Here is a 27,955-nt window from a genome sequence, read left to right on the forward strand (position 1 = left end):
AATATTGACCTCACGATGTTTAGCCTGAACTCTGTTCGATGTGACCTTCGCATTCCATTGTTTTCCCACCATGACATGAGAGTGCAAACACTGCACGACAGTCCAATTTTGTCTGTAACTATGCAAACTGGGATGTTTGACTCTATGAAAAAAAGACCCGGTTACGTGTTAGTCATAATTTCATAGGACACCGCGACCGCACGACAGCGCAGCACGAACATGTTTTTTTTTTTTTTTAGTAAAAAACGTTTAGTATACATATTGATTGCCTATATGTTGTCTTTATCCTGTGTTGTAGTTAGTTTGCTCCTGCTCCTAATTATAAACACGCGCATGAAACTCTTATTTTTGACAGCCTACATTTCACCACGGCGACTGGCGTGGGCACAATTCACCAGGTGTTCCATGAATATTTCATCGATTTTTTGTGTGCACTCGATACATTTAAATATACTGCAATCGTTCATCGATCGACATTCATCGTGAGAAAGCAGCTCTGTTAACCGTTTTGTTTTTCAACTACAGACATTATACAACGTGGACTACCGGTCGTCATGTTACCGTGTCAAAAGGAATATTAAAAAGTATCCATTACCAACGAGAATAATGATGACAAACGACCCTACAAGTGATTCGTCCGAACTGCGGAATATTGTATAATATTCCAATGAGAGACTCTCGTCACATTGGAATTAAGGCTGGAGCTTGTTACGACATCCGATGACAGCTCGAAATGACACCTTTTGTGCACTGTGATTGAATGAACATCATAATGCATTGCATTGTTCACATGGAATTGTGCCTTTTTGTCGACTGTATTTTTCTTCTTCTCTGCCAAGTTCCGCCGATGAAAGGTATGCATTAGGCCTACAGCTACTAGATAGGGTTACTGTTACACGTTATCTTTAATTTTACACAATTGGAAGTTCACAAAGTGCCCAAAGGGGTTGATCCGTTTGGATATTGGGATACGGGACACGTGTATACGGCTAAAAAATAAATCGCCTGTTAAATCGCCATTTTGCGTTATTTTATCGGGCACGTAGTCAGCAATGTCCATTTCACATCCATATATTGAGATATCTAGATTCAATTTGTCTGGACGCACAGCCTGCATGGTCCCCGTTGGCATGGTATGCGTACGGGATACGTAGGCCTATGCGGCTCCGGACAAAAAAAAACTAGTTGGTGAGCAATGTGCATTTCACATCACAATATTAAGATATAATTGTGGATTTGGTGAAAATAACCACATACAATGGCGATATAAGCTACTTTTCCAAGCTGCATACGTATCCGTATAACAGCGCCATTTTTATAAATGTTCCCCACTCGTACATAATTCTATATACGTAAACGTTGCGCGATTGTTGCCGCTCAGACGGGCACACCCTTCTCAGTTGTAACCCCTAAACTTTATTCCATCACGACCCTGATCTCACCCCTTCCCACAAGCCCACACCGTTCCACCTTCCGCCCCTCATCCAACCCTGCCGCACTATTCATCAACCCTTCCTCTGTCCCCGTCGTATCCCCAGCCCACACATCCCCGCTTCCCCACCCTTCTCACACCCTTCCCCTTACTCTGTTAACTCCTACCGCAGCCCGCCCAACGCCATTCAACTTGAACCAGGTCCATGGTCCCACGATGCTGTTACACGCTACTTTACGCTGGTTTGTGTAGTCCTTGTCGCAATGGCGTATCCAGAGGCAGAGCGGATGGGGGGGGGGGGGGGGGGGACATTGCTATGTCCGAGGGAACGTTCAGAAAGGCTTAGGCGAGGTATCCTTGTCTTGTGTACTTTATCTTCTCCTAACAGTTCAAAGTCCGAGGGAAGGTTCAGTAAGGCTTAGGCGAGGTGTCCTTGTTTTGTATACTTTGTCTTCTCCTAGCAGTTCAAAGTCCAATAGGGAAGGTTCAGTAAGGATTAGGCGAGGTATCCTTGTCTTGTATACTTTGTCTTCTCCTAACAGCTCAAAGTCCGAGGGAAGGTTCAGTAAGGCTTAGGCGAGGTATCCTTGTCTTGTGTACTTTGTCTTCTCCTAACGGCTCAAAGTCCGAGGGAAGGTTCAGTATGGCTTAGGCGAGGTGTCCTTGTCTTGTATACTTTGTCTTCTCCTAACGGCTCAAAGTCCGAGGGAAGGTTCAGTAAGGCTTAGGCGAGGTGTCCTTGTTTTGTATACTTTGTCTTCTCCTAACAGTTCAAAGTCCGAGGGAAGGTTCAGTAAGGCTTAGACGAGGTATCCTTGTCTTGTTTACTTTGAATTCTCCTATCAGCTGAAAGTATAATAGGGAAGATTCAGTATGATTTAGTCGAAGTATCCTCGTCTTGTTTACTTTGTCTTCTCCTAACAGCTCAAAGTCCGAGGGAAGGTTCAGTAAGGCTAAGGCGAGGTATCAACAGTCAGAGCGGCTACGTGGAGATCTTTCATAGCGGTCAGTGGGGAAGGGTGTGTGACACGGCCTGGGACCACAACGACGCCCACGTAGTTTGCAAGCAACAAGGTGACTTTTTTCCAACGGTACACTAGCTTTTAAACGTTAGTTAATTGAAATTTGGTTGCCTATAAAACCAGATAAACTTTAAGTATCATGGCAAGTTATGGCCTCCGCATTGCCTAAATGAGCCAGGGTGTGATGTCATTCAGGGCAGAGCGATGGTGTCTCCAAAGCTTTGTGTACTAATATATGTCAGCTTTTCTTCATTTTCTTGGAGTAACTTCCTTTTTTTAACTTATAAATCACGTTTAACAGCTTGTTTGGAAAAAAGCAGTGGCCAATATTTTTCCTAAACTTTTGTTTTTGGGTAATTCTGAAGGAATAATTTTTGTACTAATGCACTTTTGACAAGGAATACCTTGTGCGAATTTAAATCAAACATATTTTTATATGAACTTCATCTTATATACATGTACATGTATATTTTTTTAACCACTGTTACCATTATTTTTTGAATAGTTTAGTCTTTTATTTTTGTCTATTTGATTTAAATCTAAGCAGATGATTTTAATTTATTGTCTTAATCAAGTGCATGTGCATCATACATTTTGATGTTAACAAGATGTATAATATAGGTCTGGGTAGGTCGTAATTCGTAGTGTTGTCTTTTGGGTGAAATATTAAGTAATTGAAAATTTTTGATGGTTTTATATTTAAGATATCGTGTATTAAGCCTAGGTATATATATTTTTTTCCTCACTTTGTATACGTGCTTTTAATAACTGGAAAATGCTTTGTCGGCTTTAATATGAACTGTTGATTTTTATACTCTGTATATGTAGGCCTATAGGAGGTACAATGCATAAGACATATTTTGGGACCGCAATGGAAATAAGTTTTATAAACTTCATTTTTGCGTTGTCCCCGCTTTTTCCACTGCATGGGGATTTTCTAGGTTTTTGATATATTTTGATGTGTTTTGTTAAATCTTAACTTATTTTCAAACTGTATCATCATTGTGTGGAAATTGCAAATAAATCAAATCAAATAAATGATCCATGAACTTCAGACAATTACAAGCGGTAATTAAAAACCAACTGACTCAGGCTCCCTCCTGTAAATTGCGAGTGATAGGCCTATTCATGACTTTAGTACAAACCTAAGAAAGTGCGAATACGGAATACAGGAAACTAGACTGACGCATGAAAACAAAAGCTACATTATCTTGTATTTACATCTATATTCCTATCGTTTGCATTACCCATCTTTGAGATGTGTGCGTTTTGTTCGACAGAGAAATGCATTAGTAGACTTCTTGTGCATTCATTGTAAATGTATTAACATAGCAAAACACAACTCATAGATAGCTGCTGAATGCATGATTGATACAATCTCTAAACATTTGAGTTATGAAGTTGGGACCTGAATCTTGGCTCATTAAACAATTTGAGGTTTATATCAATTTATTTTCCTTGAAGTGCAGATTTGCAGCAAGCTAACCAATTGTGTGAACTTTGCTCATGAAGTTGACCAGTAACTAGTCTACAGCCTTTAAGTTGTGGATTTGAAGGTTTATTCAATCGATGCCTCAGTCCGGTCCGTCATGTTGTCGACCAGATCAACCAACGTGCCTCGTTGTAGACCCAATTTGTAGGCCTATATAGTAAAATCAGTTCTTGTCTTACCAATTCTTTTCAGGTTATAATGGGGCGAAATTCCCTGCCACGGACTTCACGGAGCTGCCTAACCCCGGGCTTCCATTAGTCCTTGACAACTTGCAGTGCACCGGACGAGAGACAGCATTGGCTGACTGCAATAAGGGAGAGTGGGGCCCGGTGGAGAATGGGTGCCAGACTGCTAGAGTAGAATGTATGTCTTATGGTGAGAGCAGGAAATACATGTACATTTTCTTTGCCTCTTTTGTTAATATCAGTTTCATCCTGCTGTTTCGTGGCTGGGCCTACAATTATTGAACTACCTAGTACATGTAATGAGGGATAAAGATTGCCAGGAAATTTTCCCTACACTATGCGACACAATTATTATTTACTGCAAGCGAGCAGTGTGTTGCAAACGCATATCTTGTGACGTTGATGTGTATATCCATGACGCAACGGTGGTAGGCATACACGTTGTTGCAAAAACTCGAAACTTATTCTCTCTTTTGGATCAAAAGCAATGCTGCACCTGCATGATAAGGACTCTTTCGCGACCTGTGTTGTTAATAAAGTACTAATTTATATAGCGAAAGCTTTCCAGTGACCCGACCTTCTCGATCGCAAAAAACATCGTCAGTTCTCTTTGAAATTTCTCCTTTGCAGCGGCTCAGTACATCGGTTGTTTTGCAGACGACACCGACCGTCTGCTGTCGGACTATTCCCGGCTGTGCGCGCAAGGCAAGCACGATCCCCGCTGCGCTGGCTGTGACCACACCAACACAGCATGCGACAGCTCCATCATGACCGTTGAGATCTGCATCGAGATTTGCTGCACGGATAACGACTTTGTCTATGCGGGGGTAGAGGCTGGAGATGAGTGCTACTGCGGAGACGCTGCTGCCGACTACAACAGGATCGGACGGCTGCCGGAGGTCCTGTGCAATACGCAGTGCTCCGGAAATCCGGAGCAGTCGTGTGGGTCGGATTACAAGATAGACGTCTACGACTGTAGTAAGTTTTATGTCAAAGTTGAAGACAATAATAGTTACTTCCCTTTTTTAATTGAATCACTTTGACCCTATAACCTTCTCTGATCTTTTTAAAATACACCGGGGGAGGGTTGGGGGTGGGGGTGGGGGGGGGGGGGGGGGTTCATCAACAAATGAGTTACAATTGATCGTATCCTTATAAATTGTGATACAATCGATCTTCAAGTTGTTACATGGGCGTCGCGAGGGGGGGGGGGCAAGGGGCCCAACTGGAAAACGAAAAAAAAGGACAAAGAAAAAAAAAAGGAAAAAGAGGTGCGAAGCCATATTGCTTTTAATTTGATTGGGGGGGGGGGGGTAAGGCAAATGCTCCCCTGCTCACGCTCGAATAAATTGATAAATTGAGAATACATGGAAAAAGTTAAGAAAATTTGCTTTGCCCCCCCCCGGAAAAAAACCCTGGCGACGCCCATGAGTTGTTAACACCCCGGTAGTAGGTTTTTGGGAATTAACAAAGGCACATCCCAGTCACTTATATTTTCCATTTAAAGTGAGCCATTGTTAGATTGGGTTGCATGGATTGGTCTCATAGCGGGATGGGTTTAAAGCGTATATTGGCTATAAACCGAATTTACCCAAATGCGGCTCTTCAAGCCCCAGTCACACATTCACGGTTTGGTGCTACCGATATCCACGGTTTGAAACTCGTGATAAACCGTGGGAGTACCGTATTCATCCTTAGTTGGTACATCCGTGGTTATCCGTCATTTTTCTTTGGCATTGCTGTCCTGAAGGGGATACGGAAGTTTTAAACTCTCCAAACTTCCGAAGTGAATCGTCATGAAAATCAATCCGCAGTGCAACCGTGGAACATCCGTAGGACAACCGTACAGATTCGTAGTGTTATTCGTGGCTATCCGTACATATTCTTAAGACTCGTAGCTCATTCATGGTAGAAATCTCTACGAATTTGCTACGAATGTCGTGCGGATTTGCCCGGATATGCTAGGATTCTGCTCAGGTTGTACTTCGAATATGTGTGCTTTATTCGTAGGAGAACGTTGGTCATCCGTGGCTCAATCGCAGACAACCGTAACGGTTATTAAACGTCATTATTTTTTTAGTAATATCGTCGATATTCTTCAACAATCCGTCCATATTCTTGACAAACCGTGGTGTATTCGTAGAGAAACCGTAGGACAGTCGTGGCCATCTTTCCTGAAACTGCGTGCATTTTCCTGCGTGATTTCTCCTTGAAACTCGACGGTTCATCGTGATCGATTGATTCTTGGTAAACCGTGGATATTCGTAGCTCCAACCGTGAATGTGTGACTGGGGCTTAAGTTTTCATAGATAAATGGGTTCCGTAATATGTCTGTAGTATTGATCCATATGTAGGCCTACAGCCAGCGGCATAGCTGGGGGGGGGGGGGGGGGGCGGGGGGACACGAACGCCCCCATAAAAAGTTCTCCCCCAGTCGCCACCCCCCACCCAACTAAAAAGTTGGCATCCAGATAAAAGCACAGCGATATGAGATTATGAGTTACCATGATTAGCTGTAAAGACAAAATCCCTTTTCCGCGATTTTTTTGCGAATTTTTCACCAAAACTCTTTTGTTTTCGCGAGTGGCTGTTTATTGTGAGTCCCTTGGAAGCGAATAGCGGTAGTTATTATCTAATGTAGCCATTAACGTTTTGAAAAGCGCCCCCGTGGGAATGTGTTGTCCACCCCGCCCCCCCCCCCAATCGTTTTTACGGAGGGCGGGTGTCCGGTGAAAAATACCTGTCTATCTTTCAGCATGGATGACATTTTTGGGCGCCCCTCCATTTTATGCATTGTAACCTCAAGCACCCACCTCCCTTAAATGAGAACCCTGGCTACGCCGCTGTGTACAGCCAAGCAACAATTACATTATATTGGAGAGAGATAATAGTTTTTGCCCCTGGATCATTGCACATGTCGGCCCTATATATAGATTGGGCGGGTTTCATATTTGTTCTAGTGTGTTCCTCATACATGTACATACATGTACACATTTTTCCTCAATCCGCATAGTTTATGATATTAAGTATTGCACATCATTTAATCTACTGGGTTACCAAAATCAATAGTAAATCTAAAAATTCCGTAGAACAATTAAGTATTTGGAGACAATAAATGCATGTGGCCTTGTATCGTTATCAATTGCTTAAATTAATGGCGCGGCTCGTGCTACGTATACAAGGTCATTTTACCATCTGTTGTGACTGCTTTTTAGTTCTAAACAAAGGTATTGATGTCACAATTCCTATAACTCTCGCTATGGAGAATATTGTTTTTTGATATCAAAATCTAGTAAAATGAGGTTGATTTTACTTCCCAAAGGTTGTGTTCGGAAAGACTGAATGATTATGGCAAGACTTGGATTTTAATTTCCCACAGGATAAATGTAATCCTCTGATCTACTTTAATTCGGATACAGAAAATAATCATTCTCACAAAATATCAGAGTTGTAACGAGTCACTGATTTTTGTGACTCGAGTCGAGTCGAGTCATTTTAAAGAAGTGACTCGAGTCGAGTCGAGTCATTTTAAAGAAGTGAATCGAGTCGAGTCGGGACATTTTAAAGAAGTGACTCGAGTCGAGTCGAGTCATTAGGTCAAAAGGTCGAGTCGACTCGAGTCGAGTCAAATATTTAGCTCGAGTCAATTCGAGTCACGAATATTTAAACAGTATATACCAAAATTTATAAAAGGAGGCCATAAGTTTAGCCAGCGTTCGAATCCAAGCGCTTTATAAGAAATTGCCCAAAGCCAATGATGAAACAGCGAATTAGAAAATATGTTTAACAATCTGGTTCCTGGATAGTATTTCGTGCGTTCTAGAACCATGAGGTGGGAGTCTGTGACACGTTGTATATTTATACATGACTACTATTCGCAAAGCGAAGTGAGCATAATTTTGCACCGTAAGTCATTGCAAATACTTTTCGCAAAGTTGGGACTCGAGTCTTATTAGCCTTTGCTCGAGTCGAGTCGAGTCTTCTGATGAGGGTCTCGAGTCGAGTCGAGTCACCAAAAATTGTGACTCGAGTCGGAATCGAGTCGAGTCATCGACTCGAGTCATTACAACTCTGCAAAATATACACAGGTTCATAATAGTACGGCAGCCAAGAGCATTTTGGTCAAACGAACAAGGTACCAATATCCGAGCACAGAAACATTTATTGTGCAACCTAACATATTCAGATATAGATGTCTGCCGGGGACCCCCTGCTGCATGTGGCCCCTGGGGCCCAAAAGAAGGGGGCAAATAATGGGCTTGATCAAACATCTGGGGTACCACATAAAACCAAGTTTAAATGTACAATTACACCCTACTAGGTATAAAATATCCATTGCCAGACAAATTGTCTGCTGCATTGTCTAATGCAGGCAAGTTAAGCCACGATGGCCTTGGTGAAAGGCTAGGCTAATAATAGATCGAACGGAAACTTCCCAGATGCATTACAAATTTAAGAGTATGAAGATAAAACCAGGTTTTATTGATGCCTTGGTAGTTTTATAAAATTACGTCTTAAGAATGATTTTAGGTTAGACAAATTAACTTAAGAAAAGAGTGAAGGGGCCTTGCCGCCACCCCCTCCATGTGCATTTTCGTCCATATCGTCACAATGTATTTGTTTTTAATCGTGCCAAGTTTCTCTGACATGTTAACTGATGCATTTTAGTTGTTTTGAAACCAATTTTAAGAAAATAGAGCTCCTATTCATAATTGAACAACTTGTCCCATTGATAATGTGCACACATGCACATAAGCATGGTAGTGCGGATGAGAGTGGCAGATCAAATTCATTTGAAACGAAAATAAAACAAGTTTTTGTTATGCCTTAACTAGTAGTTTTAGAAAATTACAATGTAACCGGTTTTAGGTTAGACAAATTAACTTAAGAGTGGTGCAAAAAGAGTGGAGGGGCGTGGCCGCCACCCCCTCCATTTGCGCCTACATTTGTATATTGTCACAATGCATGTTTTGATCGTACCAAGTTTCTCTGACATGTTTGCTATACATTATAAAGGGTTGAATTGAAACTTAATTACACTACAGATGTCCAGTGGTCATTTTATTATAATACAACTTTATAAGTAATTACAACACACAGGTAGCAGGAGATGACTATTCAAAGTAGTTTTGGGACTTGAGTCTGAAGATGGAATTGAATCTTAATGAGCAGTATCGACTGTTGAAGTCAAACATCTTAAACAGTTGTTTACTTTGAGATCAAACAATTCGTATGGTTCTTCATACAATACAATAATGATCCGATATGGGAAAAATTCATAATTGACAGAGGTCATGGCTTTTGTATACATTGATAGCTATTTGTTCGACTACTGCTAGTATTTAACTTGGGGATTTTTTTTCCAAAAACCACTTCTAAATGCAGGTGTTTATGCAATGAAAAGAATTTTCGTACGCAGGGCATTTCATCTCTGACCTCTGGTGCGTTTCAAGATGTCAATGAACTTAATGCCCAAGGTATTTAGTGATATCATGGGGGGAAAAATACATCAATGGTGATATTAACCATGGAGCTATGTATTAACTATGTAAACCCTACTTTTTTTCACGACCCACATCTAAACTTTTAGTCTATTTGCCATGATATGAATTTCCACATATATGGACAGTTCATGTCTGACCTCTGGTGACCTTTGAGAGGTCAGTGAACTTTGTATACCCACTTTTAATTACTTCAAAATGCGACCTTTTCTTGTCATGAATTTAGACCCCAAAGACAATTTTCTCACAACCTCTGATCTCCATCCCCCTTTTTTTTTATGCCAAAGCAGGTGCAAATGAATATTTACAACAGGCACATCGGACAAACGTCGCACTCTGACGGTGACCAGTGGGATTGGTAAAGAGTTAAAACGTGATTTACCCAAGTCGATCTGGATACAACTGGGTTAAATAGTGAAAACTGCCATGTTCCATTAAAAAAATGTGTTACAATGTGCTCAATTGTACAAAACATTTGAACTGAACTGCCCTGCACTGCTGCCCATTAAGATTCAATTCCATCTTCAGCCCAATCCCAAAGCTGTTACTGTTCTATGACTAGTCATCTCCTGCTAGTCCTGTGTGTTTCAATGTAATTACCCGTACTAAAACAAAAAAGACCACCGGACATATGTAGTACATATGTGAACTTTCAATTAAACCTCTCAAAATGTTTAGTTGCCATGGTCATCTTAAGTCGGCACTCTCATGCGCACTGTCATGGACATTAAACATGATCATGGAAAACTTAACATTAGGCCTCCCTGATTTGGAAAATGGACATTTGGCGACGACGGTTTCAAAGCAACTGAAATACATCAGTAAATATGTCAGAGAAACTTGGCACGATTAAAAACAAACACATTGTGACGATATGGACGAAAATGCACATGGAGGGGGTGGCGGCCACGCCCCCTCACTATTTTCTTAAGTTAATTTGTCTAACCTAGAATCATTCTTAAGATGCAATTTTCTAAAACTACCAATGCATCAATAAAATCTGGTTTTATTTTCATACACTTAAATTTGTAATGCATCTGGGAAGTTTCCGTTCGATCTGTTAGTAGCCACTCTCATGGGCACTTCCATGCACATGTGCATACGTGTACATTATCAATGGGAAAAGTTAGAAAATGGACATTTGGCGAAGAAGGTATGCCCAATTTCATACAACTGGTGTCAAAATAGCTGCAAGACATTAGCACACCTGTCAGAGAAGTTTGGCATGATTTAAAAATTGCATTGCGACGATATAAGCGAAATGTACACGGAGGGGGTGGCGGCCACGCCCCCCTTCGCGCTTTTGCCCCACTCTTAAGTTAATTAATCTGACCTGAAATCACTCTTAGGCTACATTTTCATTTTCTACAGGTGCTAAGGCATCAATATAAATTAGTTTTATTTTCTTCTTAATCATCGTGTTGCAACTGTATCAGCGAAAAAGAAAATGAGGGGGTGACGGCCACGCCCCTCCTCTGTCCACTTTGGATGTGTCTGGCAGACAATTTGTCTGGCAATGGATATTTTATATCTAGTAGGGTGTAATTGTTCATTTAAACTTGGTTTTATGTGGTACCTCCACTGTTTGATCCAGCCCATCATTTGCCCCCTTCTTTTGGGCCCCAGGGGCCACATGCCGAGCAGGGGATCCCCGGCAGACATCTATATCTGAATATGTTAGGTTGCACAATAAATGTTTCTGTGCTCGGATATTGGTACCTTGTTCGTTTGACCAAAATGCTCTGGGCTGCCGTACTATAACTATATTCGATGAATTGATACGGAAAATTCGTGGAGGTTTCGGAGATAATCATACGGTGGCATGGGCGTCGCGAGGGGGGGGGGCAAGGGGGGGCACTTGCCCCCCCCCCTGGAAAAGCAAAAAAAAAAAAAAAAAAAAGAGGAAAAAAAAGAAAGAAAAGAAAGAGAAAGAGGCGCGAAGACAAAGTGGTGTAAATTTGATGAGTTAGGGGGGGGGGGCAAAATGTCCCTGCCCCCCTCTAAAACTGATAAATCGAGAATGTGTTGAGAAATACAAGCATTTTTTGGCAATTTTTTTTTTGCCCCCCTCTAGAAAAAATCCTGGCGACGCCCATGTACGGTGGTGAATTGTGGCTTACAGGCGGAGCATAATGGTCAGGACACACTATGTAAAGAGATGTAGCTATAAACGACCTGCGTGGTTGGTGACACACATTATGTATTACAGGGTTAGTAATAAAAACGAAACCCAAATGTCGGGACCATTGTGTTTAGTGAAGTTGTACTTGTAGCACTTCCAAAATCTAGGATACAAAAGCCCAATTCGTAAGCTTTCTTTTAGTACAAGAATCATTCAAAGCACTCATGTACCGTTTCAAGTTATGGAATTTTAAACACAACCACTGCTCTAAAGTTCTGTCCGTGGATAACAAAAAGGTAAGTATTATTTCAGCAAAACGAAAACAAATCACATAGGGATGTGTGTGTATTGTTTTCGTTTTGCTGAAAGAACGCACACCTTTTTTGTGATCCGTGGACAGAACTTGAAAAGTAAAAAACAAAATTTATGATTTTTTTGGGAAAATGCAACATGCAGAACTTCACTATTACAATAGTCCCGACATTTGGGTTTCGTTTCTGTTTTACTCACCCTGTATGTGCGCACCCTAAGGGAATACCAGAAGAGGGCTTTAACTTGTCAGTGTACATGTGATCAGAGTCTTAAATGTTTGAGTTTTAAAAAAGTGGACTGTGCAATAAACTGTTGCTAAATATTCACCTTGCAATGTTTCATACCCTGGTAGGCTCTGGTTGCGAGGCCCCAACTGTGGACAAACCCAACCTTAAAACTTTCCCAACAATGTTGCAAACCACACTATACAAGACTGGGGAAATGCTGACCTTCTACTGCACGCCCGGATATCAGCTAAGTGGGAATGCAACCATCTCATGCCAACCCGGGGGGCCATGGAGCGCCCCCGTACCTGATTGTGTGGGTCAGTTGTCATTTTATCTCAGACTTCTTTACTAAAGTCACACAAAATGACCAAAATTTTAATTCAGAAATTAAACTTTCGTTTTTCGTTTGCGTAACGAATGTTTTCTCCCACTATACACGTTTTGAGAATTTTTTGATATTCTAACATTATGGTGTCCTCTACAAAGTCATGATTACCAAATATCAAGACAAACAATGGATGCGTTCGTTCAATACGCTAATTAGACAAAGTGGCGAATGTGCGACAACTTTTTTCGTTTTGACGAGGTGACGATTCTCTATTCGTCAATAGTTTCGTTGATTTTACACGTGTGCTGTTTTTAGATTTATGTAGCCTCTACAATTTGCGTTTCGACAAAGTGCCGAATCTGCAATCTAAAATGTACAAGTAGCATTTTTGTAATGACGAAGTGACAAATATCTTAAGTAAGTAATGTCAAACTAAAAAGCTTTTATGAAAGAGGGAAAATGTATTTTGGCTATTCAACCATGTTCTATCTCATCAGTTTATATATTTTTCCGTTTTATAAACTCCGACACCAAACTTCTTTATGTAAAGACATTTAACTCATATCTGCTACGTGGAACCCCAGGTTAGGCTAACCTCAACCAACTTAAGCACCGATAGAGTCGGGGAGCTCTTGGTAAACCTCTCGGGTCATAGGTAATAGACCATTTAATAGATCATGCAACGTTACCCAATTACAGGCAACAATATCGCATGCCTAGCTAATGATCTTTCAACCTAATCAAAACCCAAGTACGTGAGATACACACAACCCAGACGCTACATAATCCCCTGCACTTAAATGTTTTACAACATAGCAAAATAACACAGCAATTCTGCGTCAGTAATTACCTAATACCATCCGGCACAGCTCTTCCCCGCTTCGATGGAACATGTCCGCTTTAGCTCAGCCAGGCCTTAACCTCTCGTCCCGGACGGAGTTTGTACGGTCCAATAGTGTAACCCTCTCCATAAAGCTTGAATGTTGACGCCTGGTGGCGCGCTTCCGGACCCCTCGAATAGGAAAATTTAATTTTCCTATTCGAGGTGTCCGGAAGCGCGCCACTAATTTTATAAACTCCGACTTTTATCCGCTAAGCGTATAAAAGTTTAAAAAATTATTTTTGGTACTTGATTTCTTAAAAAGGTCTTTGTAAAATTGTTACTATGATCTCAATTTTTGGAAACTGAAAAATCGCTTGACGTGCAAAGAGAAATATCGTGCCAAAAATTGACCTCACACTTTCGAAAATCTAAATTATATATGGAAAAGTGGAACTCAGAGCACTCGTACAAGGATGAAACTTTATGAAGTAATTTTGTGGCGGCCATTGGGTTAAACTTAAACTTAAATTGGAGACTAATTCTCATTTACAAATAGATCTTAAATGACCGTTGATAAGAACTGTATTAGCAAGCCCGACTAAATCTAGAATCCCTCGGATGTAGGTAGGTAAATATCCGCGTCGTTATCATTTTTGTTCACACGAAAGTACGCGATGTAAAAACAAACGCGATCGAAAAAAGGCAATCCAGGTACGAAAATTGGGATGTGAATGGTCGTAAGTAAAATTCGTTATTATCCATCTCCAACTGATTTGTCATCATTTTTCTTGTGGAATGCCAAGATAAAATTCCAACATGAATGTTTCAGGGGTTGATTACGGTTAAAAATCATTCTATCCAAAATTATAGCAAGAGAAAGGGCAACCCCGTGTAAAATGCCCTTAGAAGGGGTCGCGGCGTACTTTCAGGCTTTATTGAACCTGCGTTGCTTGACTGTCTCAAAACTCTGACGTGCGATGTTTCCTCATCGACGGCCGGTGTGGCGTGAAGTTAGGTTTGTATGAAACACGGACTCATTGGTAGTATTGCGCATGCATAAACGAAGATAATTAGGAGGTGTCCGGTCACGCGAAAGGGTTAAACCGATTTTTTCCTCCTTTTTTTACTATTTTTTTAAGACGCCATCCAGCTCCTGATCCTAGGCTTACGCGTAGTGAAAATGAAAACAATCCTTGCGTAAAAATTTGGGCTGCACAAATGCATTTTTCATTGTTCTTCAGCAGGAAGAAAAAATTAAATAATTGTTTTTCTCATATAAAAACATCGATTGTATACAATTAAATGAATTCTTTGTCTTTGTCCTTCAGAAACAACGTCAACGGAAATACCAGCCGGTAAGTCTTTATGCAATCTACCCTTGCAGCGCAGACAAGACAAAACAGTTCATTAGTGGGTTCATTACAACATTAATTACATCAAATACATTTCAAGTCCACCGTAACACTGTGTTGTATTTTGTCAGCTAAACAAAGGGCAAGTTCGAGCAAGGACCAGTGGTTAACTAGTGGTTGGTTTGTGACGTACCTAGCGCATGCGCACTGAAATCAAGCGCGAACGACTCTCGTCGAAATATTGTCGTGTCAACGACCGTCAAAATTGGAGGTCGCACAATTATTCAACACTTGTTGTTTCTCTTTATTTACACAAATAATAGTGATTGTGTATAGTTTAGGACATCTTACATAATCGCCAATATTTTTGTACAATGGTGACACTGTGACATAAACATGGAAAAACTACAGAATGAAAATTAAATTGAGCGCTCACAGTTTCGTTTTCCGCCATTTTTGTTGATATAGTTGGTCCCCTCTGCACTATGTTATTGAAATTGCTATTGATAACCAGCTATAAATCGTTGCGCGTCCAGCCGCGGTAGGCTGGTTCCAAATAGTCGACTATAGGGAGTCAACCACCGTCGACTAGACAGAGTTCCGGCCAACTTTAGTCCACCTATATGGTTAACCGTTGGTCAACAATAGTTCTTGTGCGAACTTGCCCAAAGATGACGATGTTCCATTTGTATCCCCAATAGTTAGCGATCCTTGTTCATATCCGACGACCACGCCGCAAAATGGTCAGTACCTACCCGAAGAAGTGGAGTATCAGCCTGGTTCTACCGTCCAACTCTCCTGCAACAGCGGTTATCTAACTGCGGGTAATCCCACACTGACCTGCCAAAGCGATGGGACTTGGACAACTGAAAATCATGCATGCCCAGGTAATTGAATGAATCTCAGCAGCGGTTGAGGCCTGCTTTGCTTTGGCTAAGATATATTTATCTTTAAGCAGGCGGGGCATCAATTGATAATGCCCATGGCATTTAAGTATAGCGATAAAAGGAACACACACACTTGATTACAAAATTAATAATGTTTTAAAGACTCGGAAAATTGTAAATTGGTCATTTTAATGTTCGTTTAATTATTGAATTCAGTACATGATACTTTGTGCATGCGGTGAGCAACCTTAACATCTCACCCGCAGATTTTGTCTGTTGATTGGTGTTGATTCGCTATAATTGCCATTCGTCTCGGGAAAACTTAACGCGCGTTTGACTACACCACGCGAATTTGTATAAGACAAGGATTTTCTATCAATTAGGTTTATATTATAATGCTTTATGTTATGCGTGTTACAAGTGGTGTAATTTTCAAAATCAAACTTGTAATATAATTTACGTCAATCCGATGAAAACTTTAATTAAATATCACGAAATAGGACAAAGAGTATTACCTGTATTTTAATCTAAATCTGTCAAGTAAACCACCTTTTGTTTATCGTAGCCGTTGACTGTGGTCCCTTACCAGCGTTCCAACATGCCATCCCTTCCACTTCATTGACGACATACGAAACCACGGTGACGTTCACCTGCGAGGCTGGGTACCAGTTGTCTGGTGATGTCACCGGCAAGACGTGTGACGCTTCAGGTGGTTGGGCCGGCGAAGACCCGCAGTGCGCAGGTATCATGGTTTCAATGCTTTTGCTTACTTTCTCCACGAGGTGGTCCGTTCATGAAAGCCAGCTCCTCCGTAGTCTTGTATTTTCCATGAAGCTTTCAAAAGTAGACAAAACAGGATTTTTCTGCCTCTATACAGTGCGTCTCATAATATAGGTAACCCACAAACAATGATCATGCATGAAGATGATTGTTATCATAACTAAGCGGTCCATGGACATCTTGAATGCATTCCTCTGGTCATTCCTCTGGTAAGTTCTATTGTTTTAAAAATCCTTCTTGTGACATTTCTTGGGGAAAACACGCATCCACACATAAGACACTTAGGTTCAAAGGACATTTAACTTAAAAAAAACACCAGTGGGGTAGCAAGGTCATACTGATTGGGAGAGGTAGACACGAAGCGGCACTCGCCTCATCCTTGCTTGTGTGGGTGGGTGTGGGTGCGTGTACAAACACTGCCTTGTGGGGTACCGGAACAATGGGAGGTACCCCACAAGGAATGCCCACCGACTTGCGGGGTACCGTTTTGGTACCCCACAAGTTTTTCACGAAATAGATATATGGATTTTACTCAAAAACTAGGAATTTCCAAGGTGGGTTGATCGGTCGCAAATGGAAGAGTGTTAGAAAAGGGATATTAAGTCCGAATTTCAACCCAGGAAATTAACTATGGTTAAAATAAGAGCATTTTGACATAAGTGTGCACGAGAACAAAGGAAGTACCCCACTTCTATGCCTATGTAAGCGTGTGTGTGTGTGTGTGTGGGGGGGGGGGACCCTCTTCTTATGGGGCGCTCTTTAAAGTGGACGATGATGAGAACTATCGGGCAATAGTTAGCTTTCTTTTTTTAGGAATCACCCTGAATTGAGAACACTGTCGAATAAAACAAGACAAACAAAGGCCCACATCAGCTGTAAAGTAACATCCACCATTTGAATGTGTCGAAGTTTCATGAAATGGACCGTTTTGGGGGGTTTGTTACTTTAGCAGAAATCTTTCCACTCATAAGGTTGGTGTGAATTGGTGCTGGGAAAAAAATACGAAAAAAAAATGCTGGTCGTTTTCGACCGTCAATTTGTTGCTGGCTTGGAAAAATGACACAAACTAGCGTACCTGAGCGGACGCATGAACTCAATATTCCGCGGACGCTAACGAGTGTTGTGTAAAAACAGGGGTCCGCTCATAAGTCCGACGCGTCGTACTTATGGTGCGTCGCGACGCCTCATAAGTCCGACAAAATCGCATCCCCCAACCAAATTAAGGCCCATATGTCCGATTAAATTAAATTTAATTTTATTTCTGTCCATAAGTCCGACGCCTCATAAGTCCGACAACCAGTATTAATTAATACAAACATTGCGTAAAATGTCAGATGTTAGCGCCTCTTTTTGTTAAATTTAGCGATAATTGACATTATGGGATGTACCTGACCACTCCCCCTCCGGATTTACGCCCGTAGCATCAACCCTTGCGCCAAAACTGCGCGCTGGCGGACTGATGTGCGGCCAGTTAGTTCATGCTGTGCACAGTGCGCCGTTCTTAAGTAGACAACATACCGGTAGCGGACTTAAAAGTCGTAATTTTTTTTTTTTTAAATATCGTTCCTGCCTTGTCGGACAAATGAACCTTTTCTGGTGCCGGTCCATAGCTCCGACGCCTCATAGGTCCGACGCCTCGTTTTTTTCCGACGTCGGACTTATGAGGCGTCGGACTTATGAGGCGTCGGACCTATGAGGCGGAATGTTATGCCTCATAAGTCCGACGCCTCATAAGTCTGAAATTTCGGACTTACGAGGCGTCGGACTTACGATACGGCCCCTATAAAAAAAAAGCCGTTTTCACAGCGATTGTTCGGTACGCACTGTCGTTAATACTGAGATATCATTCTTTTTTTATTGAGAACAAAAGCATACCAGTGGCTACGATTTTACGCTATTAAATACTTACAATGATGTAAGTAGGCTATGTCATAATACTTACTTAATGTTTTTGAATGTTTGCAAATTGTGTATATCACCTTTTAGGGCCTAATTTGACTAGATACGGTGCATATAGTTAGCCTGGGATTCAAACATTTCTTTTGGAGCACGGTTATGCAGCTTTCCGATCATCATTGTTTGATCCTCCCTTTTTGAACATGTACCATTCGTAGAGTTTTCCTGAAGTTTGTGTCCTTACGTCTCAGGTGGATCTACGTGTGGTTCGCCGCCGTTCCCTTCACGCGGTCTGCTCATACCGTTCAAGCCCTTGTATCAGCCCGATGAAACCGTCAAGTTCTCCTGCTTTGCCGGCTTTGAAGTAGATGGCGCTACTAATGCTACTTGTCGGAATGATGGCACGTGGAGCGACAGTGTACCAACATGTCAAAGTGATTATGAAAAAAGAATAAGCGCTGATGTTCATTTGTCAATACACATTTGTCAGATTTATGAAAATACACATAGAGATAAAGTATTTTAACCATTGCATTCGCATCAGATCGCAAAGGATAAGGCCTATTTTATTTCTTGTATAGTTAAGAAATAACGTTGTTATCATATCAAACGTCCTAACGAGGAGATTTATTAACTGTAAAGGCGAAAATAAGTCAAGAGATTCCAATTATATCGAGTTGCGAAGGAGAGGTTTGATAGAATCAAGGGCATATTCGATAACATATGTCTATAGTATGCATGCTTGAAGCAATATTGCATAGGTAGGCTTACATCAATTTGTGGCAAACAATTTTTCGCAGTCAACGCAGTAAAATCTGTAGGCCTATAGAAACGGGCATTGTTGGAATGCGCCGCACTCATAGCTGGGGATTCTTAACACTCATCAGCCCGCCTACCCTTCATATTCCTCTATTATATGAGTCCTAACCATAGGTCCTAACTAAGAATAGGCCTATAATGTGTCAATGAAATTCCATCATACTGGCTTCTGGATAATATAATCTTCCCACTTTTACGGCTACTTTTCATTTACTTGTGTCATTTCCAGTGATAGACTGCGGTCCCCTACCCGTGTACCAGTTTGTAACACCCGTTACCACAGCAACAGTATTTGCAACCTCCGTGACCTTCCGATGTGACGACAACTACCACTTCGCGAACGGTGCAACGCCATTCAAGACGTGTGACGCAGACGGCCAGTGGGTAGGCATCGATCCCGTTTGTGAATGTGAGTTCTAACCCCAATGGGCCGAGATTTTACTGGATGTGTTCTGTAAGTCTCAATTGTGGTTATTTGGAGGATTATTGTCATGCTTATGCATAATCATTCTTAACATGTCACATGCTTTCAATGATTACGTTTTTTTTTCTTCAGTAACTACGTGCCCGCCCCTGGCAAAATATTCCAAAGCTATTCAGAGCACCGATGTAACGGTTGTTAATACCGTGGTGACGTTTACCTGCGAAACTGGAAACGAACTGCAGGACTCAGAGCCTATTCCCACTAAAACGTGCACCAGCGAAGGAGTGTGGGAAGGTCCGGATCCAGTCTGTCGAAGTACGTATCAGGGTCTTTAACTGGTTAGGAACTGATGATTAGTACTTCGTTATCCCAATCTCCGGGATGAAGTGAACTTTGTTAACGTTTTAGGAAGCCCTCTCGAATGTTTTGTACACGATCATAAATTGTGAAAGTACATTAGTGAAACATACGACAAACATTAATATTTACAGATACAAGTACAGAAATATTTAAGAAAATGCTATATACATTGTTCAAATTTTAATCATTCAACTATAAGGCATGAATTACTGATCACTGGAAAAAATCCCACACAAAACCTTTTCGGGAAAACACGGGGAAATTCCAGGTACGGCTCCAAATTAATACCATGGCAACCAAGTATTTTGTTCCTCTTTTGTTTGTACATTTACATTTTAGGAAGACCGCCCATATGTTATGTACACGATCGTCAATTGTGGAACTTCTTGAATTGTGGATCCTATTGTCCTCAATTGTTTAACGTCCCCTATTGAATGCAAGAACAAACCTACACACAAATAAAAAAAGTAAGCGCGCTGATATACAAAAGTATAAAATATTTGTTAAAAAATACACATAACATTAAGGATTTTAAACATTGTATTCGCGTCAGATCGCAAAGGATAAGGCCTACTACATTTTTTTTGAATAATTAAGAAATAATGTTGTTATATCACACGTCATAACGAGGAAATTTATGAACTGTAAAGGCGAAATATGTTAAGAGATTCAAATTATAGTCGAGATGCGAAGGAAAGGTTTGATGGATTCAATTGGTCACATTCGAAAACATGTTTATGTCTATGGTATGCATAGTTGAAGCAATATTTATAAACATCAATTTGTTGCAAAACAATTTTCAAAGTCGTTTTAGCAAACTAAGCTTGTATAGAAAAGGGCTTTGTTGGAAAGCGCCGTACTCGTAACTGGGGATTGCTGACACTCATCAGCCTGCCCACCCTTCATCTTCTTCTCTTTAGAAATATGAGTCCTAACTCAAAATAGGCTTATTATTTGTATCCATGAAATTCCTTCATAACGAACCCGATTGGATTATATTATAGTCTTCCTAGTTTGTGGGCACGTGTGGTCTAGTGGTAGTTAGAGCATAGCTGCCGTGGCCATGCGTGTTGTGCCCTTGAGTAAGGCGCTTTACCTCAACTACTCCTCTCAACCCAGGTGTTAAATGGGTACCGGCATTATTCAATGTTGGGAAGGTAACAGACTCGCTGTGGAGGAGGTGTGGCAATCCCCCCACAGCAACATTTCATGGACTCGAGTCTGGCCCAATCGCTTTGAAAGAGAGATGGGCACTCCGTTCCTGTGAACACAGGTTCGTCCCCTTTACCTTTTTTTTCTTTACTTCCTAGTTTTACTGTTCATTTACTTGTGTCATTTCCAGTGATAGACTGCGGTCCCCTCCCCGTGTACCCGTTCGTAACGCCCGTTACTACACAAACGGTATTTGAAACCTCGGTGACCTTCCAATGTGACGACAACTACCAGTTCGCGAACGGTGCAACGCCATTCAAGACGTGTGACGCAGACGGCCAGTGGGTAGGCACCGATCCCGTTTGTGAATGTGAGTTCTGAACCCCGATATTGCGCTGACATTTTACTGGATGTCTTCTATATGTCTCTATTGTGGTTATTCGAAAATAAAATTGACAACTTTATGCATAATCATTCTTAACATGTCACATGCTTTCAATGATTACGTTTATTTTTTTTCAGTATCTACGTGCCCGCCCCTGGCAAAATATTCCAAAGCTATTCAGAGCACCGATGTAACGGTTGTTAATACCGTGGTGACGTTTACCTGCGAAACTGGAAACGAACTGCAGGACTCAGAGCCTATTCCCACTAAAACGTGCACCAGCGAAGGAGTGTGGGAAGGTCCGGATCCAGTCTGTCGACGTAGGTATCAGGGTTTTTAACTGGTTAGGAACTGATGATTAGTACTTCGTTATCCCAATCTCCTATATGAAGTGAACTTTGTTAACGAAAGCTTTTCAAAGCACCGATGTAACGGTTTATACCGTGGTGACGTTTACCTGCGAAACTGGAAACGAACTGCAGGACTCGGACGTAATTCCCACTAAAACGTCCACCAGCGAAGGAGTATGAGAAGGTCCGGATCAGGTCTTTAACTGGTTATGATTAGTATTTCGTTATCCCAATCTCCGGGGATAAACTTTGCCCAGTGACCGCCACAAAATGGGATTTATAAATTTTCGTCTTTGTACGAGTGCACCGAGTTCCATATCAACGTGAATCTTAGATTCTCGGAAGTAAGAGATCATTTCTAGCACGATATTTCTCATTCACGTCATGCGATTTTTCAGTTTCCATAAATTGAGAAGCTAGTAACTATTTAACAAAGGCAAAACGAGGGTGATTTTCTTAACAAGTCAATGTACCAAAAATAATTGGAAAACTCTGACTTTTACACGCTAACTTTTCTATATAAGGGTCCAGATGCGCGCCACGAGGGGTCAACTTTTAGGCTCTATATTGATCTCCATATTCGCGTCAAACATTTCGCGACTTGCTTGCAGTCACAAACAAGGGAAATGCGCTCAACTTTAGGGTATAATTGTAGCCATTTCGGATCGTCACTGTGTCCTCATAATTATTCGGTTACTTATATGCTTTAGAAAACGTTATTTAAGTAAGGATATGTAGGTAGAATCTCCAAAATATACTTTTCAAAAAATAAAAATAAGAAGAAAATACCCAAATAAGGTAATAAATATATTACACGGCAGGTATTAAGGATTTATGCAAATTAGGCACCCTTTCCAAAATAATTTTACTTGTTACCCCTTTTAAATATCTTCTTTAGGGCTATAAGAATCTATCTGCCAAGTTTGGTACTTTGGACCAGTCGTTCACGATTCCAACCATATGCCACCTGACTAGAATTCGGGCCCAATTCAAAACATGATTCTGCAACTTTTGATTTGAAATCAAGATCCTAGAATATTATTTTCTTGGCATATACAGCATTCACTGAGCTAAAACTTCATCAGGTTAGTTGTTTAGCACCTTTTTATTTTTTTATTTTTTTTAAAATAGATTTTGAGCACTTTTGTTGCTTCAAACTAAAAAAATTCACAAATGACAAATGATATACATGTATACCTTTAAGTACTTGTTCAATAATATTTGCCAACACAGATTGAATTTGTCTCAGCAGCTATTGCTCAAAGACAGCAAACGTGCTGTGTAATTTCGTCTCATTTGTAGGTTACGAAGAATACACGAGGGATTTGTAATTTAAGAATTCACGAGGCGCGTGTAAAATTGCAAGTCAGTCTCAAATGAAGTCATCAGCAGTCACTAGTCAAGGTCTCAAGTCGTGGGTGACCGAGAATGACCAATGACCTTTGACACAGTTCATTTGCATAGTCTGTCACTTGGAATTTTTGGGGCTAATTTATTTCTGAATATTAATAATTCAGAATTTACATGTTATTTTGATTGTCATAATGTCATTTACATATTGGCTGCAGAGTCGCAGGTAAGCATGACAAAATCTCATGCTTATAATTTGCTGATTATTATAACGAATACATTAATGTTAAATTCAGTGGTAAACTGTGGGCCGCTAGATGAAGCGCCGCCTGGTGTCGTCGTCAACGCAACGGATTACACATTTAACAGTGCTGTGACGTACTCGTGTAACAACTCGGACCAAATTATCCTGGGGAACGCCACACTTTATTGCCTTAGCAACGGGAATTGGTCGTCTGACTTGCCAACTTGTGGTGAGTGTGTAAATAATCACCTGATGTAGTCACATGATCAGGCACTAGCCACATTCCTGACAACAAGACAAATATAAGGGAGCTTCGAAAAATTCCTTCCACTAAATATCAATTTAGAACGAGTCTAAAGTTCGCTTATTGTCAACACGGATCTGTTAAGAACTTCATTAATATTATTTTCAACAAAGGCGCGGCCGGGGGGGGGGGGTTGCAACACTGATTGCCTTTTTTTGATGAGATATAAAATAAACATTTCATGAAGATTTTTCTTTGATTTGTTTTTTATCTCACAGCAAATGGAACCATTTTTACAACGGCTGGTAAGTAACCATAGACTATAACACACCATAAAAGTAACATAGAGCATGTGCATGAAAGGGATTGCACTTTGGTTCGAGTTTAATATGTTGGTTTTATTAGATTAATTGATTGGTTGATGTATAATTGGTCCATGCATGGGTCTAGTTTGTTTCTTTTCCTTTAGTTATGGACATAAAAAACAGCAGTGTTCAATCAATAATGAGTTTTACTTATTGAAATGTCTTGTATTTTAATTAAATCCATGTACTGTTCTTTATACAGGCGTTTCAAAGGGTGCAGAAAGCAGTAAGTTTCATAATTTCCCAAATTTTCAAATTAAATCCATATCCAATTACCATGGGTACTATCATAAGGTTAAGGTAGTAGACATACAGGGCGAGTCGAAAAAAGTAAACCCAAATGGCAGGACTTTAAAAAACAGTGGTCCCGACATGTAGGTTTCCATTTTTTTTACTTGCCCTGTACACCTATGCAATGTTATGTTTACAAGCATGAAGGCGCGATTTTGCAATCATTTCGAAAAAAGATCAACGGGTAGTTAGCATTAGTTTGTGCTGAAATCTAAGCCCCAGTTTTTACGATGGAAGAGTGTTCATTTCGTTTTGGTATAAACGTTTTGTAAATTCTATATAAATCGTATCCCTGTCTATAAAAGTCTCTACCATGCAAACGAATCCACAGCCCAGGAACTCTGTGTCGTGTCAGTTAAATCAATGTGTTGTCACAATTGTTGTCACTTATCTCTCCGTTTCTTCCAGATCCCGGCACAACTATTCCATTTTTCATCTGGATAGTTCTACTTCTTCTCGTCGTTTGTTTGATTCTTCTCATAGCTTCATACATCGTCTACAGAGTGTAAGTTTGGAGAGTTCATTCAGCTTCCTTGAGTAGTATTATGATAGTGATTCAGAGGTACTTTTAACAGTCATAACTGAGATGTAAGGCCCATATATATCGAGGATCACTGAAATTTTGAATGGTCGTTTGAAACTCGTAGTCCCTTTCTCGTCATCTGTTCGGGGCCGTATTATAAGTCCGACGCCCTATAGGTCCTACGCCTCATAAGTCCGAAATTTCGGACTTCTGAGGCGTCGGACTATTATGAGGCATAACATTTATTTTATTCCGCCTCATATAGGTCCGACGCCTCATAAGTTACGGGAAAAGGTTCAATTGTCCGACAAGGCAAGAACGAGATTATAAAAAAATAATACGACATTTTTAGTCCGGGAGGTTGTCTACTTACGAACAGCGCACTGTGCAAAGCAGGAACTAACTGGCCGCAGATCAGTCCGCCAGCGCGGAGGTTTTGGCGGTAAATTCCGGGGGGGGGACATTTGGTGCATCCCTTAATGACAATTATCGCCAACTTTAACAAAAAGAGGCGCTAACATTCTGACATTTTACGCAATGTTTGTATTAATAAATAATGACTGTTGGACTTATGAGGCGTCGGACTTATGGGCCTTTTTTGGTTGGGGGATGCGATTTTGTCGGACTTATAAGGCGTCGGACCCATGAGGCGTCGAATGTGAGGCGTCGGACTTAGGAGCGGACCCCATCTGTTCAATCCATAGTGCACCTCCAACACACCACCACGACTATAAAATGAAGACTGTACCACTATGATGATGGAAAGCATGAAGCCATAAGCATTTTGTGCTTTATCCTGATCGTAGTGCAGATAAGCTTTTAAAATAGGTTTTCCCGGCTATTTTTAAAAACATACATGTATTCAAATTTGTCCAGCAACATCAACTTAGTGCACTTCCAACGTATAATTTCGTCATTTGTCTGACAATTTCAAATTTAGTCCAGACAAATGAGCACACAGAGTATTTGATTTCATCCGGACATGGGCGGATCCAGGAATATTTGCCGGGGGGGGGGGTTTCATCAGCAAATCAATGCTGAAATGTCAACATGTTTACACTGTAGGCATTGGTTTGGTAAAAGCGTGGTTTTTTTCCCCCGAATGTTAGAGTTAGTGAATTTCAATTAATTTTTTTAAATAGCCTTTTAAACCTACTTTATAGTGAAACCCAAATTTAATAGCCTACTTTTCAAACCAATGCTGGACTGCTATCTTGGGTTCATCGCGTGCAAGGCGCTAAACAGTTTTTCGCTTCTGCAACCGTTTTTACGAAACTTTATGCAATGGTGTGCTTATAAATCTAGACCATAATTCATTGTGTACGTTGCACAACATTTTACGCTACGCAATATTTCCGTTATGACTTACTTCACGAATGTTTCACAATGCGTAAGTCCTTGCGTAAGTTATTGCGTAGCCACTGAAAATGGCAAATCGTGAAATGGCAAACTGAAAGTGGCAAATCGTGATCGTCCGATGCTCAACTTAAAGGTTCAATGCAAGACACTCACAGCTGTATTTGAAGTATATACATTCCTCTTATACCGGTGACATAATAGAGTTGTTGCACGATTTCGAAAAAACTCCGACAAAATAGCGGGCGGTGGTGTTTCTTCGTTAACTGTGACCTATATAAGAGAATTTATACACAAACAGCCGTGCGGTCGTAAATACGCGTAAATACGCTTATTAAATTATTTAAAACGTTGCACAGCTACACCAAGTTTCGTGAAATCGATTGTAAGTTTATTGCTCAGGGGCGCAACAAAATTAATGTTCTGCTCAGATCCTGTATGCATGGCGTAAGCTACGCACTGTTTCGTGAAATCGGCTGCAGGTCATGATCATGACAATTCATGACACGATGAAAACAGTTTAATCTACGAAAACGCTGAATGAGTCTACTTCTATCTCATTTTCATTAATGCTACACTCCAGGCACACAAGATCGTACAAGAAGTACAAAAAAGAGAATTCGGACAACGGTTTGCCCAGCCGAGGTACTCAAGGCGTACCACTGCACGGGATCGCGATTAGCGATCCACATCATCTCGTTCATGACAACTACGCGATGAGCCAAGATGAGGAAGGCGATACTGGTGTTGCATCCAACGAGTCCGACCTGCAAGACGTTTCGCTGGGATCGGAGTCGAATTATCGGTATCTGGGCAATGCATATGCGGAGTCCCTACACAGCGGGTCCGTGCAGCCGAGCGGCACTAACGACTCCGGAATGTACCCGTCGGATCCCGAGAGCAACTCGTTGGGTACGGACGTTGCTGGAGGCGCAGGAGCTGCGCACGGGGAACAAGCAGGGGATGATCGTGACGGCGATAAGCACGAAGTTGCAGAAAAGAAGGATAAGGACTTTATTGACGATATGCTGGATTCGGCAAAGGAAAAACTTGACAATTGTGTAGTCCAATAAGCAGAATCTCCTGCCCTTTTAAAGTATTTGTTATTGATATCTGAAGCTATAATTGCCGGTTAAGATTAATTAAGGTATCCCGAACACAATTTGTACATATTTGGATGTATCTTTCGTTACATGGTACACAGAGATAAAAAAGTGGTTTGATGTTCTTTTTATTCCTCCTGCGAATTATGTATTCAATAATTTGGACTGTTAAAATGAACTTGGCTTTGCATAATAATTTTACTGCTTACAATATCGATTAATAATTTTGTTAGGCGTTGGGCTATGAGCCAAACACCTTTTGTTATTCTACGAATTTACTATATCATTTTTCTCTGCAAATTCGTTTCAAGAGCTGTTTATCAGCATGAAAACTGATATCAACTTCAATTTGCATGTATGCACAACCAACTGAAGATAAATACAAATGCAATGACGTCATCATGTATACAATTTTGGGCTGATTTCTTGAGCACTTACCATTCTTATTTTTGATTTCGGTTGAACAATGTTGACAGTAGTAATTTCTTGGAAAACGCTCCAAGGCCCCCCAGACTGTTCTACCAAGTCTTTTCTTATTAAGAAATTAAGGTGTGAAATAAACATTGGTAAAAAAACATTTCACCCCCCAAAAATTCCCAAAACCAATCAAACAAAAACAACCAAAAGCAA

General features: G+C 40.8%; 1 protein-coding gene across 1 annotated transcript; it reads left to right on the top strand.

Annotated features, from left to right (window-relative positions):
• Positions 1–496: 496 nt before the first annotated feature.
• LOC119727145 (CUB and sushi domain-containing protein 3-like) lies at positions 497–27,883 on the top strand. Its single transcript, XM_038199010.1, has 18 exons — positions 497–854; positions 2,357–2,506; positions 4,139–4,321; positions 4,762–5,109; positions 12,419–12,610; positions 14,773–14,799; positions 15,498–15,683; positions 16,249–16,425; positions 18,611–18,793; positions 19,408–19,587; positions 19,735–19,917; positions 21,305–21,484; positions 21,637–21,819; positions 23,496–23,672; positions 23,966–23,992; positions 24,255–24,278; positions 24,752–24,848; positions 26,806–27,883. Exons 1-18 carry the CDS (start codon positions 761–763, stop codon positions 27,293–27,295), a joined length of 3,081 nt encoding a protein of 1,026 aa, XP_038054938.1. The 5' UTR covers positions 497–760; the 3' UTR covers positions 27,296–27,883.
• The last annotated feature ends 72 nt before the right edge of the window (positions 27,884–27,955 follow it).

This window comes from Patiria miniata, unplaced genomic scaffold (genome assembly GCF_015706575.1).
Source record: "Patiria miniata isolate m_02_andy unplaced genomic scaffold, ASM1570657v1 HiC_scaffold_20, whole genome shotgun sequence".
Taxonomy (NCBI): Eukaryota; Metazoa; Echinodermata; class Asteroidea; order Valvatida; family Asterinidae; genus Patiria; species Patiria miniata.